Raw genomic sequence first — 15,711 nt, forward strand, 5'->3', positions numbered from 1 at the left:
TGATAGAGGCACCAACGAGGAGGGGCACTCTGCTGGACCTCCTACTTACATACAGAGATGGGCTGGTTGGAGATGAAAAGGTTGGGGGCAACCTTGGCTGCAGTGACCATGAGATGGTGGACTTCAGGATCCTGAGAGAAACGAGCAAGGCAAAGAGCAGGATGACAACACCTGCTTTGAACTAGGCAGGACAGGATTTGAACTACTTTACAGGAGTTCAATAAACATTGGACTGCTAGCTCTCTAAAAATGGGTCTGCTAGCTCTGTTTCATTATTTTTGAATTGCATTGTTGCTCCAGTGTAAGATAGGGAATTCTTAAAACTTCAGATATTTTTGTGGCACAGCAAAATTTGTTTTTTTCTGCTTCTTAAAAAAAAAAAAAAAAAAAGGACCTACCAGGTCATTATTGTTCTTATCTATATCTATCAATAATTAGTTAGAGATTTAGACAAAGAAAAATTTAATCAATTGGACATATACTCCCAGTGTAACTGCAGTTGGACGCAAAACTTTAATTATAAACATGGGACTTGCTTTCTTAAAGGTAAATTATTCATGGTAAATTGTCAGTATCTCTTACATTAATAATGCCTATGCTGAGGATGATTACTAGTAACTTTGGAGTTAAGACCACATTGTCCTTGGCACTGCATATACACAGAACAAAAACGTTTGAAACTGATTGCCACAAAGCATTCCAGTCTAAATATGTGGCAACAAACACATTATTCCTTGAATAGAGAAATACAGAGAGTTTGTGTTTGGTCTCAGTATGCCAGCAGCTTAGCAATCTAGACCAGCAAAGGCATTGGAATTCAGAGGGACGCAGACTTCTTAAATGCTTTTGTAGATCTGGACCGCAAAGACCTAACTCCTCCATGAGCATTTGAAATCTTGTTTATTTCAGCTAGATCCCAGAAGAGCAGTCAGGGCTAGGATTTACCTCACCTAATTTTAGACATCTGAAAGGTAGTTGTACAAGCCTGTGTTATTCACCTTAGCACCTTCTGTAGTTCACACACAGTGCTGGGTACCTCTAACAGATGGTTCATCTGTCTTATATTCTTATCCTTGGGCAGAATGAGTGGCTCCCCAGTACACAGTGAGCAGGCCTGCTGAAACCAATATTCCTTTTGAAAAGGACTTTCTTATTGTCTCTGTTCTCTTGTCCCTCACGCACTTTGTGTCCACGTGACAAAAACTTCAGAGTGGTGGAAGATGAGAATCTCTGATACACTGTAGCAATGCAGCAGCTGGTTCTGAAAGCATAACCTTGCATCTGATATATGGTATATATGAAATAAAATAGCAATTGTAGAGGATAAGTGTCGGAGTGGGGGGACGGACCCGGAGTAACGATGAGTCTCAATATGAGTATGGTCGTTCTCCCTTTATTAGAGCTTACACAGAGTATATATAGACAAGCAATAAGCATGCACTAGCAATAGCTGTATGATTGGTTTACAGTCTGTTCACGCGCCTAAAGCGAATACACGATTGGTGCAAAGTTGCTGTTCACATGGAGGGGCTTGTCAGCCCCCTCCTTTACTTGTTTACCACTACTTGTCTTCCCCTTCTGTAATGGTCTAGGAATGCTCAAGGACAGTTCACATAGCCGTGGGATCCTCCCTTCATCATGAAGGCAGGATTGCTCACTTCTAAGAAAGCATGCCCTCTCTTGCTTAACCATTCTCCCACAGATAAGAATAAGTGAAAAAAGTCACTCTTAGTGTACAAGGATAGACTGCTGCAAACTGAACACACCACAGCAATATACAGTGAGTGAGGTTAAGAAGAAGGAAGTTTTTTTATGGGATCTAGAAGGTAAACAATGCTGTTGTTCTGCAAACTTTCATTTACAGACTTTAATAATTCTGTTTCTGTGCTAATGGAATTTTGCTTTTAGCTTGGGAAAAACAGCCCCATTGCCATTTTGTCAGGTACCCTGATGGGTAATGGGATAGTTTGAGGTGTGTATATTTTTGCAGGTTCTCCAGAAGCCTATTGCCTGCAAGCTCACCTTGTAATGGCTGTGTTGTGTTATAGTCTTGCCTTCTGTAGGAAGTATGGATCTTGGATTAGTAAAAAGCTGCTAGAAATCTATCAGTGTATATTAAGATCCACTTTTTGGAAATGCATTGTGAGTCTAGGGATTGAGATGGCATTTGTAAGGCTTTTTTGGGGCCTTGGGTGAAGATAAATTCAACTTAATCTAGTGGGGAAACCCTTGAACTTTAAACATATGAGAAACTGAAAGACTCCAAACTTTTTTTGAAACACCTCACAGTTCCCAAGCTGTTTTCTGGGGGAATGTTGAGTAAAAAGGAGAAAGCAGAATTGCTGTTTGATCCAGTGCTTAGTCTAGCAACACAATGCATATTAGAAAAATAGCGTTTGAGAAAACTTCTGAAGATTTTCAGGATGGCTGCTTTTAAAATCTGAAGCCAGAATTCAGATGAAGAAAACCTTATACTTTTTGCGTTCCTGTTTCTTCTTCACCATCTTCACCTGCTGTTGAGGCTGTACCTGGTTGGACTTATTGAAAAAGATAAAGGACATAAGGGTCATATTGAATTGCTTACAACCAGCTCTTTCCAGATGAATTTTCTCTCCTAGCCTCAGTTTTGTTTGGCCTCTGTGGCCTATCCTGTTAATTGCAAATTTTTTTAGTGCCTTAATTTTTGAATCTGACTTGGAAAAAATATAAAATAAAATCAGATCTTTTGTTATTTACTTTTTTCCTCAGGAAAATGAGCATTTTGGCCTTGCCAAAAGACAACCTCCTTTTCTGTTTTCTCAAAATCACTATTTAAAAAGACATATCACCTGTTTCTACCCTGATGCCAATTATGAAAATTAGAAAAGTTTTCATTAGTGTAGAATCATCATTTCCAATTATAGCTGCCAGGTTTAAGAAAAGTCAGGAAAGTGTGTTAATTGAATGGTTTGGAGCTAATAAAGTTTCTCCAGTTATTTTTTAAAACTACTTTTCTTGCACAAGAGGGAAACAGTAACCAAGTCTAGTAAAAAAGGAAAAAAAAGAAATCCACTTAAAGCTGTTGCAGCAACAATTCCAGGCCAGGATTTTAACAAACACTTGAAATCATGAGCTCAGTCTTTAGCTAGTGTCTCTGAAAAAACACTTTTGAGTCATACTGCAAGTCAGTCTACCTAGTGGGTCTTATCTACACAAAGTAAACATTAAAATGCTTTTGGTAATCTCTGTAGTAACCAGTTCACATTCCCACACCACTAGAGTTAACAAAACCACAAAACCAAAAGTTCCACTTCCAGGAAAAAGGGTTGTTGCAACATCCCCTGAAATGGAGAATAATGTTGGTGAAATGTTTATTCTAATATTTTGTGCTTTGTTATATTTTTGCATTTTCCCCTTAGCGCTTGTCAGTTCAAATTTGGATGTGACCTGAAACTTTTTTTTTTTTTTTTTTGCTAGAGAGGAAATAGAACTGTTAACTGATTAACTATGTGTGTCTCTGTTCTAGACTTCAGGCTGATACTTCAGGCTGATACCTGCAATAGGATTTCATTTAACTGCTAAGGAAGAAATATATGGGTACCTGGAGGTGCTGGCCAATCCAGATGATGGAGATGATACCAATGTCGAAAGGTGAGTGATCAGTAGGACTGTAAAAATGAAAACATGGAGTCCTCACATGCCTGTGAACTGCAAATGGTGAATTCCCTCTGGGTGGTCTGATTTTCCACCTTACCTTCCTAGTTTTTTTGGGGGGAAATGTTGTAAGTGAGATAGATAGGGCCACCAAAACCAATATATATTCCTATAACATCTTTCCGTCCATTTTACCACTACTTTACGCAGAACATTTTCATTTCACATTGCTATTCCTAAAAAAAAAAAAAAAAAAAAAAAATCATGCAAGCAAAACCTTTCTTTGCTACACCTCTCTCTCCTGTGTCACAAACAGTACATACTCTTGTTTATCAGTCCATGCTTACTCCCTTCTGCATTATCTCTCTGTATATTCAGGCACTCTCTCTTAAAACACCTATCATGATGGCAATTACTTCATTTCACTGAGACATGCAAAGATACTTGTCTAAAGTCAGCATTTTCAGCAATGCCTAAGTTGTTTAGGAAATCAGGGTCACACTAGCACTCCAGATAGCTCCAACAGATAGCTTCAAAGCATTCCCAGAAGACCAAAAAGAATACTCATGCTCTCTGACAGGTGATTGTTTTCAGAAAGTCTCTTTCTGTTTCTGGCAAAAGACACATTCACACATTTTTGTTTAAGTCTCACTTATCTTGTCCAATTTGAGGGACATACCTGTGTGCTTAAGGATCCCAGTTATCAATGTTTCATGCCTTTCTGTCAGTGAAAAGAGCTGGACACTTCTGGAAGGCAGTTCATCCCACTAATGCTGTGAGTAAACAGGAATATGTCGTACTGAGGCTCGTAATTTAAGTGATGCAACTAAGCATCTGAGACTGTGCAAGGTAAATGTAAATATAAATAAATAAATACATAGATAAATAGATAGATAGATAGATATTCACAGTGACAGTGACTGTAAACACTTACAGCACTTCCCCAAGTGTCTGGTTCCCTCTGCAGTAATAATCTTCAAACAATGCAGGTTATTTTACATAATTACCTCTGATTCCTGGGAACTAATGTCTATGGCCTAGAAAATCCCTTTCAGTATTATGTTCTTTTGCTTTTCTACTGTATTTTTAAAATTTAAAATTTATTCTTCTTTTCCCTACTTATATTATTTCATTAAACAAATTCTACTCTTAATAGTTCCATAGCATCCCTATTTTATCTGCATATTTACTGTTGAATTTTGTTTCAAACTAAGCCATTCAAAATATGAATCTAGTGCAAGATTTTCTGACTAAAAGGGTTACTGATATTATAAGATTATATTATGTTCCTTCTCTTTTGTATCTAGGTCATATATCATCATTACATAGTCATAAAGCGTGCATTTAAAAATTAATGTACATATCAGTTATCTTAAAAATAGAATTAACAGCCTTGTTCAGACAAGGAATTAAAAGGAAAAGAATCATTTACACTGCTTTTGTCTGGGTCACAGTGGTTCTGATCTGATTCGAATCCTGTCTGCTTACTGTGGGTGTGGAGTCTTACTCCAGCTTCCCTTTCTATTTATCCTGTTTCTTTTCCCTGCATCAATATGTTCTTCTTAGTTATTACATCCTTTGTTTCCTTGTATTGAAAAGTGCGTATGGATAGATTAATAAAGGTATGAAAAACATATTCAGTAGACAATCACTTTGTTCATGCTCAGAGATGAATGTGTACTGCTGGCTCCACATACATGAACTCTTCATGCATGTATCGTATAATCCTAACAATCAGATGAGATACTCAAGTGGAGAAAGCTTTCTGTCTGGTGGATGCTAAAGAAATGTTTATGATGGTGGAGATGATGACGATTTAAAAGACCAGAAAAAGCAAGGAAGAGCTGAATAAGACAACAGTGGCAACAACAAAGATAATCCTTTTGATGGTATTTGTGCCTTTGCAAACCAGGCTAATTAATGGCATAACAAGACAGTAGAAATGGTTGATAACATTGGGGCCACAGAGTGTAATGGAGTTGATTGCATATAACTAAGGATCAGCCAAATGAAAGAGCTGTGAGGAGAAAGGCCTCAGGGTCTGCCAGGAATAAAAGTGAAAAGGCCTATGTTTTTCCATTATTTAAGCTAATAAGTTTCTTTAGAGTGAAGAAGTTGGCCAGCAGTTTGGGGACAACGGCTCACATATCAAATTCCCAAGAATGGAAGGTTCCCAAAAAGGAAATATGAGCTTGTGGAAGGTGATTTGGGATACAAGAGAAGCAACGACTATAATGTTCCTGCTGGCAGTCCAGATGTAAATCACCAGAGCACGCACAAAGAAGACAGCTTACACCTTTTGAATGTGGGGAAAATCCATCATGATATAAATCTTAAGCAATAAGTTTAGTCAGAGACTGTTTTTTCATCATTGCTTTTTACTCTTCACATTTCTACAAGAGAGCAAAAGAACTGTAAATACATGGTTTCTAAGACATATTTTAAGCTGGCGCTTTCAATGACTCTTCACAATTGCTGCCCACTGAGTGGGAGATTTTAAAGAGAAGGAATGTATAAAAATCCGTGTAGAGGTATAAAAACTCTAGCCATCACTTTTAAAGGTTTTTTTTTCCTTCACAAACAAATTCTGATTTGCTTGAGAACTGAAGGCCAAATCACTCCCTGAACTGCTTTTGTCAGTGAATACCAACTGAGTCTTTCATTCAAAGGTGAATTGAATAGAGAGACTAAAATGACTGTCTTAAATGGTTATCTGTCTTTTAGCCACAATTAGTCTATCCCTAAAGGATAAAGGTAAATCTTTGTTTTAGTTCAAACAATAATTAATTTAGGGAAATCATATGGCTTAAATTACACCCAAGATCAGGCAGATCAACAAGAGAATCAATATGCTCAATTAGGATCATCACTTTAGAAACTATGTTTAAAGGGAGGCATCACATATCAATTGCACAAATGATGCAGAACATAAATAAAAAGTAGGATTACATAATTTCATGCGTTAAATTTAATCTTCGAGGTCAGTAAAGCTACAACAAACATGAACACAAGCTCCTCAAATCACTTATTTTAGAAGAAATAAGTTTTGCAGTCACAAAACATCTCATGCATAATAACAAATGAAAAACAGAGACAGTCAGTGGAAGACAGCCTTTTTTAATTTTTACTTTGACAGATAATGAAAATAATAAATCTTTGGAAAAAGACTTGAAAGCATGATTTCAGAATAACCAAGGGGAAGAATGAGCAACTGAACGTGTAAGTCAAATATTGTCCATAGTCAGAAGGCAATAATCCTGTTTTCTTAATCATAATTGCTTCTGTTTTCTTTTTAATAATTATTGGCATTTGCTTCCCCAAGAGGTTTCTAGAATCAGGTTGCTACAGGAACATCCAGAAAAGTCTACATTTTAGTCCTCATTTTTTAACCTCAAATATATTATTTCTGGCCACTGCTGTTTTCAAGGCAGTCTTTACCTCTTTGTTTCTTAAAGGATAAATGAAAGGGTTGAGCAGTGGTGTTTCAAGGGTGTTCAGAGGACTCACCACTTTGTTCATATTTAGTGATGCGTGTCCTCTTGTCCTGACATAAATAAATATGACAGCTCTATAAAGCATGATAGCTACACTCAGATGAGTTATACAGGTGGAGAAAGCTTTTGTCTCCCAGAGGGAGATGGGATCGTCAATATGGTGAAAATGATGAAGAAGTAGGACATAACATTAAAAAAGGAAGTGCTAAAAAGAACCACTGAAGCGGTGATGAAAATAATCCATTCAATACGGTGGGCGTCTGTGCAAGTCAACTTCAGCAGTAGCCCAACATCACAGTAGAAGTGTTTGATGACATTGGGGCCACAGAATGACAGTCTAAACACCAGAATGCTTTGCATGACGACAGTCAGAAAACCACCATCCCAAGAGCAAAATGAAAGCTGAGCACACACTCCTCCACTCATGATGGTGGTGTAATGGAGAGGGTTGCGTATGGCTATGTATCAGTCAAAGGACGTGACCATGAAGAGGAAAAACTCAGTAGCACCAAGGAGAAAATGGGAGAAGGCTTGAGCTTTGCAGCCATCTATGATGGTGGACTTTTTGACATCCAGAAGACTGGCCAAGAGCTTGGGAATTGTAGCTGAACCCCTCAGTGATTTCAAGCAGCCCCTTCTTTTCTCCATGTAGGAGAAATGGCCCTCCTCTGACCACAGCTAGTGCACAACAGAAAGACAACTCTCAAAAAAACAAGAAATTCAGATTATAGCTGAGACATAGAAGATTCCCCAAAATGAGAGTTTTTTCAAGAAAGAAATAGCAAGAAAGAAAGTCCAAGGATGAAATGAGTTTGTGGAGAGTGATGTCATTTACCACTGTGGCAATGATGATGACATTCCTAAGGATAGTCAAAATGTAGATGACCAAAAAAAAAGTGTAGATGACTCCCACAAAAAGCAAATATAAACACTTTAAAAGCTGGGGAAACCAAGAAGAATGAAATCAGTCACAAAAGTATGGTCTTCCATCCTCTGCTTCCACTTTGTATATTTCTGCATGAATAAATATGGCAATACAAATAAAGGAGCAATCAAATGTTTTTATGTGATTAGGAAAAGGGGAAATGTATGTATATTTTCATGCATATCTATATATATGAGGCATTTTGTTGATTGATTTTAACATTTATTTTAAAGAACCCAGAAGATTTGAAATCCTTATAATAGCTTTCCTGTTTCTTTTGTTAGTTTTGTTTTCAGCACTGAAAATGCATGTGTCTTTTATGCTAGAAGACCATATGCATGATTAAAGAATTTATAAGCAACAATGATATATAATGGTAATGTTCTCTCTAGCAGTTACATTTCTAGGGGTGGGAGCCATTAGCCCAATTTATGTCTTCTAAGAGATGGATGCCTAGTCAGAACTAATTTAAGCTCCTATTTTCAAGCCAAGACTGTACCTTCAAAAGGTGATTAACTTCATCTGGACACAGGCAAGATGAACTACCCCTTACCTTGGGTGTTTCTTCCTCCATTATCCGTAGAGGAGAACAGAAGATGGAATAGATATCAGAAAATTGAGATGTTTAAACATAGATCAAACAAATCCCACCTTTTGGCTTATAAAAAGCCGCTGCAAGTCTGTCTCAGCCTTAGCTTGATGTAATAATTTGTTTTCTTTTCAAAGGATTCTTTCATGCTAAAGAAATAAACTAGGTAGAAAATAAATTTACCCATTACTTTATGAAACTTTATATCACTTGTGTTTTGTTATCTTAATCTTTTTCACTCCCACAGGTTGTTTTCAAGCAGTTCTAAATGAAGGAAAGAAAGCATCTTTACATCTGAAACCTATTAAATGCTAACCCATTTAGTTTTACTACAAACAACAAAAAGTCAAAATGTTGGGGCTGTCCTTCATATATATATTTATATATATATATATATATATACACGTGTGTGTGTGTGTGTAAGTATATATAAATATACATGACAAAATGAGCATTCAGTTAAGGTGGGAGTAGAAACCATTTTCTTCCTAGCTAAATATATTTTTTAAGCCAATCAGATTTCTGTCCCTCCCTGCTTGGGGATAGGAATACCTTACTAATATATTACTGTCAACATAATCTGTCCCTATTCACCCTTATTTCTGTCAAACAGTCTAATTACACTTACATGTAAACAGTCTAGATTTCTTGGACAACAAATTTTTTCTGAAATGCTTTTTTTTTTTGTTCCTAAAAAACTTAGAGCATAATACCCACATATGTTTGTCTCTTTAGGGTCTGGATTACTTTCAGAAGCCACCAGTGGCTCTCTGAATAATGAAAAAAGAAAACCAGAAGGAATATGTTCACATTTGTGAACAAACCATCAAAGTTAAAATCTGTGTCCCAAACAACAGCACAAAACCTTTAGGGAGAAAAGATCACTTAAGAGGCATAAAGGATCTGCAGAACCTTACAGAAGCCTAAGTGATAAATCAGCGTGGAAAACCACAGTGTCTCTTAAGTAATAACAGCAATAAAATCTTGTATAGACTCATGAAGAGAACCCCAAATCCTCAGACAGACCTGATAAATCAGCTGCTGAAGAGTAGGACAGTTCTATCTTTGTAATCTTAGTAATTTTTCTACGTCTACAAATATTAAAAATAGACAGACTTTAAAAATAATGAAAATCAGAATTCCTTTAATCCATTTGAGGAACATTGATGTCATTTATCTTGACTTTAGTAAAGCTTTCAACATTGCCTTCCAAAACTCTCTTATAAGCAAGATAGGAAGTTATGGTCTTGGTGCATGGACAATTAGGCTGGCAAAAAATCTGTCTGGATGATGGGGCTTAGGAAGTAGTAATTAATGAGTTTTACTCTACCTGGAAGATGATAACAAGTGGAGTGCTGCAGGGGTCTACACTAGGACCTGCCATGTTTAATATCTTTATCAATGACCTGGAGGAGGTGGCAGAGTACTTTCCCATAAATTTTGCAGATTACACAAAACTGAAAAGACCAGTCGATACACTTGATGACAGGGCTGCCATTCAGATGGACCTAGGCAGGAGAAATGGGCCATCAGGAACTGCAAGAAGCTTAACATGGACAAATGCACTTGCACCTGGAAAGGAATAACCCTTTGCAAAAATACAGGCTGAGGACCGACTGTCTTGTGAGCAGCTTTGCAGAAAAGGCCTTGGGGACCTGGTGGAGAGCAAGCTGACCATGAACAAGCAGTGTGCCCTGGCAGCAAAGCAAGCCATGAGCGTCCTAGGCTTTGTTAATAGGAGCATAGCCAATAGATCAAGGGAATTGATCATATCCCTCTAACTGGCACTCATGAGACCACATCTAGAATACTGCAACCAGTTGTGGGCCCCCCAACTTAGGAAAGACATCAAAAAAAAATGAATTGAGTTCAGCAGTGTCACCAAGATGGTCAGAGGGCTTGAGCACATGTCCTGTAAGGAGACACTGAGGAAACTAGGATTGTTCAGCCTGGGGAAGAGAAACCTAATAACAGCCTTGCAGTGCGCATGGGGAATGCCATCAGGAAGATGCAATTGAGCTCTTCACAGTGGTGCATGGTGGTAGAATGAGAGACAATGAGATGTTCAGACTACTAAAGGATTTTTTCCTTTTTTTCCTTTTTTTTTTCTCCCTGTGGATAGTGAAGCATTGGAACAGGTTTCCCAGAAAGATTTTTCAAATCTTCATCCTTTGAGAGTTTTAAGACCTAACTGGATAAAGCCCTGAGCAATCTGGTCTGGCCACATAGCTGACAGTTCTTTGAGCAGCCTGTTGGACTAGATGACCTCCTGAAGTTCCTTCCAACACGAATTATCCTATGATCCTGTAGAAGTTTTATGTGGAATTAGCCTCAGATAGTTTATAAATGGCTGGTAGGATAAAACCCTGGTATTTAGAGAGAAAGATTTAAATTATGCTTCTAATGGTGCAAACTCAGAAGAACTCTGTTGACTTCAGAAGATAAACATGAACATTTTTAACTGTTGTAATTTCTTGCAGATAGGAGAAAATTCCACAAATGAGTCCCAAGGAGAAAATGCCATCAGATTCCTACAACTGTGCAGAAGATATTCATTAAGGCATAGTCATAGCAAAAAGCTGAACTGTTTTCTTTTTGGGAAGAACTTCCAAACCATCAATTTCCTTACGGCAGCTTTGATCTCTTTGTTTCTCATGCTGTAAATGACTGGATTCATCACAGGAGGCAGCACAGAATAGAGAACATCCACAATGAGATCCAGAACTGATGGAGGGTGGGAGATGGGTATGACATAGGCAATGATCCCAGTAGAAATGAACAAGGAGATCATAGTGAGATGTGGAAGGCATGTGGTATAGGCCTTATGCCGGCCATACTTTGAGGGAATTTTAAACACTGCAGTGAAAATGTTAATGTAAGACACAACTATGAAAAGGAAGGCAATGAAGAACAAACATGCACTTAAGACCAGAATAACAAGTTCACTGACATATGCATCAGAGCAGGAGAGTTTGAGGATCTGTGGTATGTCACAAAAGAATTTATCAATAACATTTGAGGAACAGAAAGATAACCAGAATGTGTTACCAGTGTGCATTGCCGAGTACAGAAGAGCACAGATCCAGGCACCAGCAATCATCTGGGCACAAACTCTCAAGTTCATGATTGTTTTGTAGTAGAGTGGCTTGCAGATGGCAACATAGCGGTCATATGCCATGATAGTGAGGAAGATGAAGTTGTCTGTAGCAAAGAAGAAGAAAAGAAAGACCTGGGCAGCACATCCAGAATAAGAAATTTTCCTGGTGTTGAGTAGGGAATTCCCTATGGATTTGGGGACAGTCACAGAGATGGAGCTGAGGTCCAGGATGGACAGATTCATCAGGAAGAAGTACATAGGTGTGTGAAGGCAGTGGTCAAAGGCTACAGCCATGATAACGAGAAGATTGCCCATCAGGGCAAACATGTAGGCAATTAGGAAGATGACAACATGTAAGATCTGCAGCTCCCTCTGGTCAGAGAATCCCAGCAGGAGAAACTCAGTCACAGTGGTTTGGTTGAACATTTTCCTTTTCTGCCAAAACCTTGGACTGGAAAAGCAAAGCAGTCACAGAAAGATGGTTTAGTGTTCTGGATTGTCATATCTTTAACATCAAATGATCTTAATTTCAAAAAGTGCATAATGGGTTCTGTCCATTTTTCATTTTTCTTTTCACCTGAACAGTCCTAGCAGGAGCCTAGAAGAATATTTAGACTTTTGTCAGCAAGCTGAACTCTTCTCAATGTTTGCAGCTGGCATGAATGCACAGCACCCATGAGGACATTTTGCAAAAGCCACACTTCTAGTGTCATGTATGATGACAACTTGAGCTTGTCTACTCAGAACTTCCCCAGAATTCTTTGAACCCCATGTACACACATAGAGACACCTTATGTATAAAACCTGTGTACAGAGAGATTCATCTGACTTAAGTACTGAGGGATTTCATCCAGACATTGTGCATGTCCCCATATAAGCTAACAGGTTTAACAACTTTCTTAGCCAATAGAGAGAAACATGTATTTCTATGGTTTGATACATCTCATCCTGTGGTCATGATCTAAAAAAGGGCATCTGAACCATACTGCAGATGTGTATTTTACTCTCCTGTGGTAATCAAAGGTGATAGTGGGTCCTAGCTCTGAAGTGCACATTTACAATGGAGAAGTCTTTAGTAAGCTGTTCTCAAAGGGAGGTTATTAAGAAGATGGAGCCAGGCCTCCATTGCTCCACCTATATTTCTAAGCTACTGCAGTTTTCTGTTCTGCTTTCATTCCAGAGTCTGCAGTGTAATAATCAAGAGTGGACAAGGAATTCCTACAGACTCAACTGTTGAACGCTAGATCCATAGTTCCACTTCAGTCTATCTGTTATTGAATTTTGATAAACAAGAGTGAAATACATGTCAGAAGTTCCTTCAAAACACCACCTTATGACTTGTCATACCTTTCTCCAATTCCTTCCAGGCAAGAAGAAAGGAGTTTGGAGAAGAAGGAAAAATCAGTCACAGTCTGCAATTTCTTTCAAACAACCCCCTCTAACTGAATCTTACTCATTGCTTCTAGATACCGTACTCTTCAAGTGGTTGAGTTCGTCCTCCCTCCTATATCCAGCCATTGACAATCAGATTCATCCCACCTAACTTTAGGCACCCACATTATTCTGTCTGAGCGTATCACTTCAAACTCACCTTACAGACATATCTGGTGGGGGGGAAGCAGGGGGGAACATCTACTGGATTTTTTCCCAGACATTTTCGTTAAGATGAAGTGAATCCCTTCCAGAAAGGTTTGTTTTTCTTTATTGCCTGTTTTTTGGCCAGATGAATTGTACCAGGCACACAAGAGCTGGCATCTTTGCTGGCATGATTGTCTCTCTGGCTTTACCTGCAGAGCTGAAAGAACTTAGTAAACAGTGACATTTACAGCTTCTTGGGAAATCAGAGATCATATCTCTCACCTGTCTTGAGATCTTCTTTCTTGGCTGCAGAGGTTCCAATAGTTTTTGTTGTCAAACACATCCACAGATGTGAACTCTCATGAGTCATCTCCTAGTAACCAACAAACAACTGACTTGTCTCCTTTGCTTGCTTCTGTGAGCAGGAGGCAATTTAAAATAGTTTTCTAATTATTCCACAGACTGTAATTATCCATCACAGTAATAATTAGAGGGAAGTTCTTGGTTCTTTATCAGTAGGTGCTATTCACTGCACCCAAGATTAGGCGGTAGGTTTAGTTCCTCAAAGGGACCCTTATTTTTTCCCCCCGAACTGTTGTAATCCTGAAATCTTTCATTGCATCCCTGTTAGGCATTTGTACAGGATATTAAAGCGAAACAACAAATTTGCAGAGTAGAGTGAAATTGGACTGACTGAATGGTGAGGACAACAATTCACTTTTTAGCTCAGAGCACACCTACTAAAAATGGGGAATGTATCTACAAAGTGCCCTGCAAAGCAATGGCATGTAGAACTCTTCTTTTCAGCTGATTTCCTACTTACAGATTAACCTAAAAGAGTACTTAAACGTAATTCAGAAACCTCAGATTAAGTCCATGCAAACCTTCTGAAGCTGGAGTGGATTTCACCTCCCTTGTCTGTAGGTATCTACACTGTAACCTGCATCTACACAGATAAAAGCATCAGTTCCAGAAATCAGTCTCTGGCCAGCCCTTGGGTACTGAGTGGCTTGTGTCTCCAGTCTCTTAGCTTCTCTGCAATAATCTGTCAAGGTAGATGCTATTTGCTGAAACACAGGCATCTGCAGCCAGTTGAGAGGGCCATGAGAGCTGCATGGAGCTGGCAGATACATCACAGGACTTACAGTAGACTTGCACTCATTTGGAGCAGCAATTGGAGGCCAGGCAGGAGACTCCAAGTGTCTAAAATACCACTGGAGTCTACATAATTCAGTGTACCTGGTCCACATCACACAGTAGTAGCCTGAGTCTCCCCTAGGGCCTAAGAGAAATAGTTGAGAAATAGTTTGATTTTTCTCCCTCTCTTCTCCCCTTCCCCACTCCCTTCCTTCCTTCCATTGTTTCCTTTCTTCCATTCCTTCCTTCCTTTCCTTCCTTTCTTTCCTTTTTGAATTCACTGAAATAAAGGGAGTGCTGTATGGCAGTCAATGAGACTGATGATTTTACAGTGTAAAACCAAGCAGGGTCTTTCCATATCATGGGATAGAGTATAAGTGCATATGGAAACATTTCTAGTATGGTGTTGGAAGATTGCTCTAGTTGGGAGGTGACAGGGAAGTCAGGTAAGGAATCACTGTATGAATGCACCTGACTTCTCTCCTGGATTGTGCTATCTCTCCCAAGGATCAGGGAAATTGTGTAATTCATAAAATTTCATGTAACTATGATTAAAGTGTTTTGGTATGCAATTTAATCTCCACACTGTCATTTGGTCTTAAAGTGTGACATGATGTCCTGTAATTATTCTGCATTGAAACAGTTGAAGAGAAATAGGTTTCTCGTACTGAGATATTGAAATTCTCTCAGGTATTGTGCGGGCTTATCCTGATCCCTTTGAAGAGCATAGCTAAATTTCAGCAACCTAACAGACAATCATTTCCATTAGGAAAAAAGCAGGAAGTCCTTTGCAAGACAAGACTGTTTTTGTAGTATTATAAAAACTCACACCACAATTACATATTTAACAATCTATTTTTAATATGGTAAAGGTACTATTGGGACTATAAATTCAACAAAAGAGAAAGTCTTGAAGTCTCAGGAACAAGCTAATGCATTTTTCATTTGAGACTCTTCTAAGTTGCCTTGAATGGGAAGCCTTTTCTATTTCAATAGTTATTGAAAAATTTTGAAAGAATGACAGATCGTCTTCTTCAAAATTCCCATTTCTTTTCTGTGAATGCAAAAGTGACTAGCTCAGATGACTAATGTTCCCAAAGTTGACTCTCAGATCCTCAACTTCAGGACCTGGGTGGTAGACACCAGATTCTTTGCTGGAACTCAGTGGACACATAGTGTGGAACTGAGCTCTAAACTCTCTTTAAACCCACCTGCTCTGACTGGGTGCAATCACCTGGAGTGCTTTCTACCTGTCCTC

The 15,711-nt window shown here is 38.5% G+C and overlaps 1 protein-coding gene across 1 annotated transcript; it reads right to left on the reverse strand.

Moving 5' to 3' along the window:
* Positions 1-11,207: 11,207 nt before the first annotated feature.
* LOC106488038 (olfactory receptor 14A16-like) lies at positions 11,208-12,164 on the reverse strand. Its single transcript, XM_013946870.2, has one exon. It carries the CDS (start codon positions 12,162-12,164, stop codon positions 11,208-11,210), a length of 957 nt encoding a protein of 318 aa, XP_013802324.2.
* Positions 12,165-15,711: the final 3,547 nt, after the last annotated feature.

The sequence above is a fragment of the Apteryx mantelli genome, unplaced genomic scaffold (genome assembly GCF_036417845.1).
Source record: "Apteryx mantelli isolate bAptMan1 unplaced genomic scaffold, bAptMan1.hap1 HAP1_SCAFFOLD_125, whole genome shotgun sequence".
In the NCBI taxonomy this organism is placed as follows: domain Eukaryota; kingdom Metazoa; phylum Chordata; class Aves; order Apterygiformes; family Apterygidae; genus Apteryx; species Apteryx mantelli.

Bases quoted from the DNA above. Each gene is read 5' to 3' on its own strand.
- LOC106488038 (XM_013946870.2), bottom strand. From the start codon at position 12,164: ATGTTCAACCAAACCACTGTGACTGAGTTTCTCCTGCTGGGATTCTCT.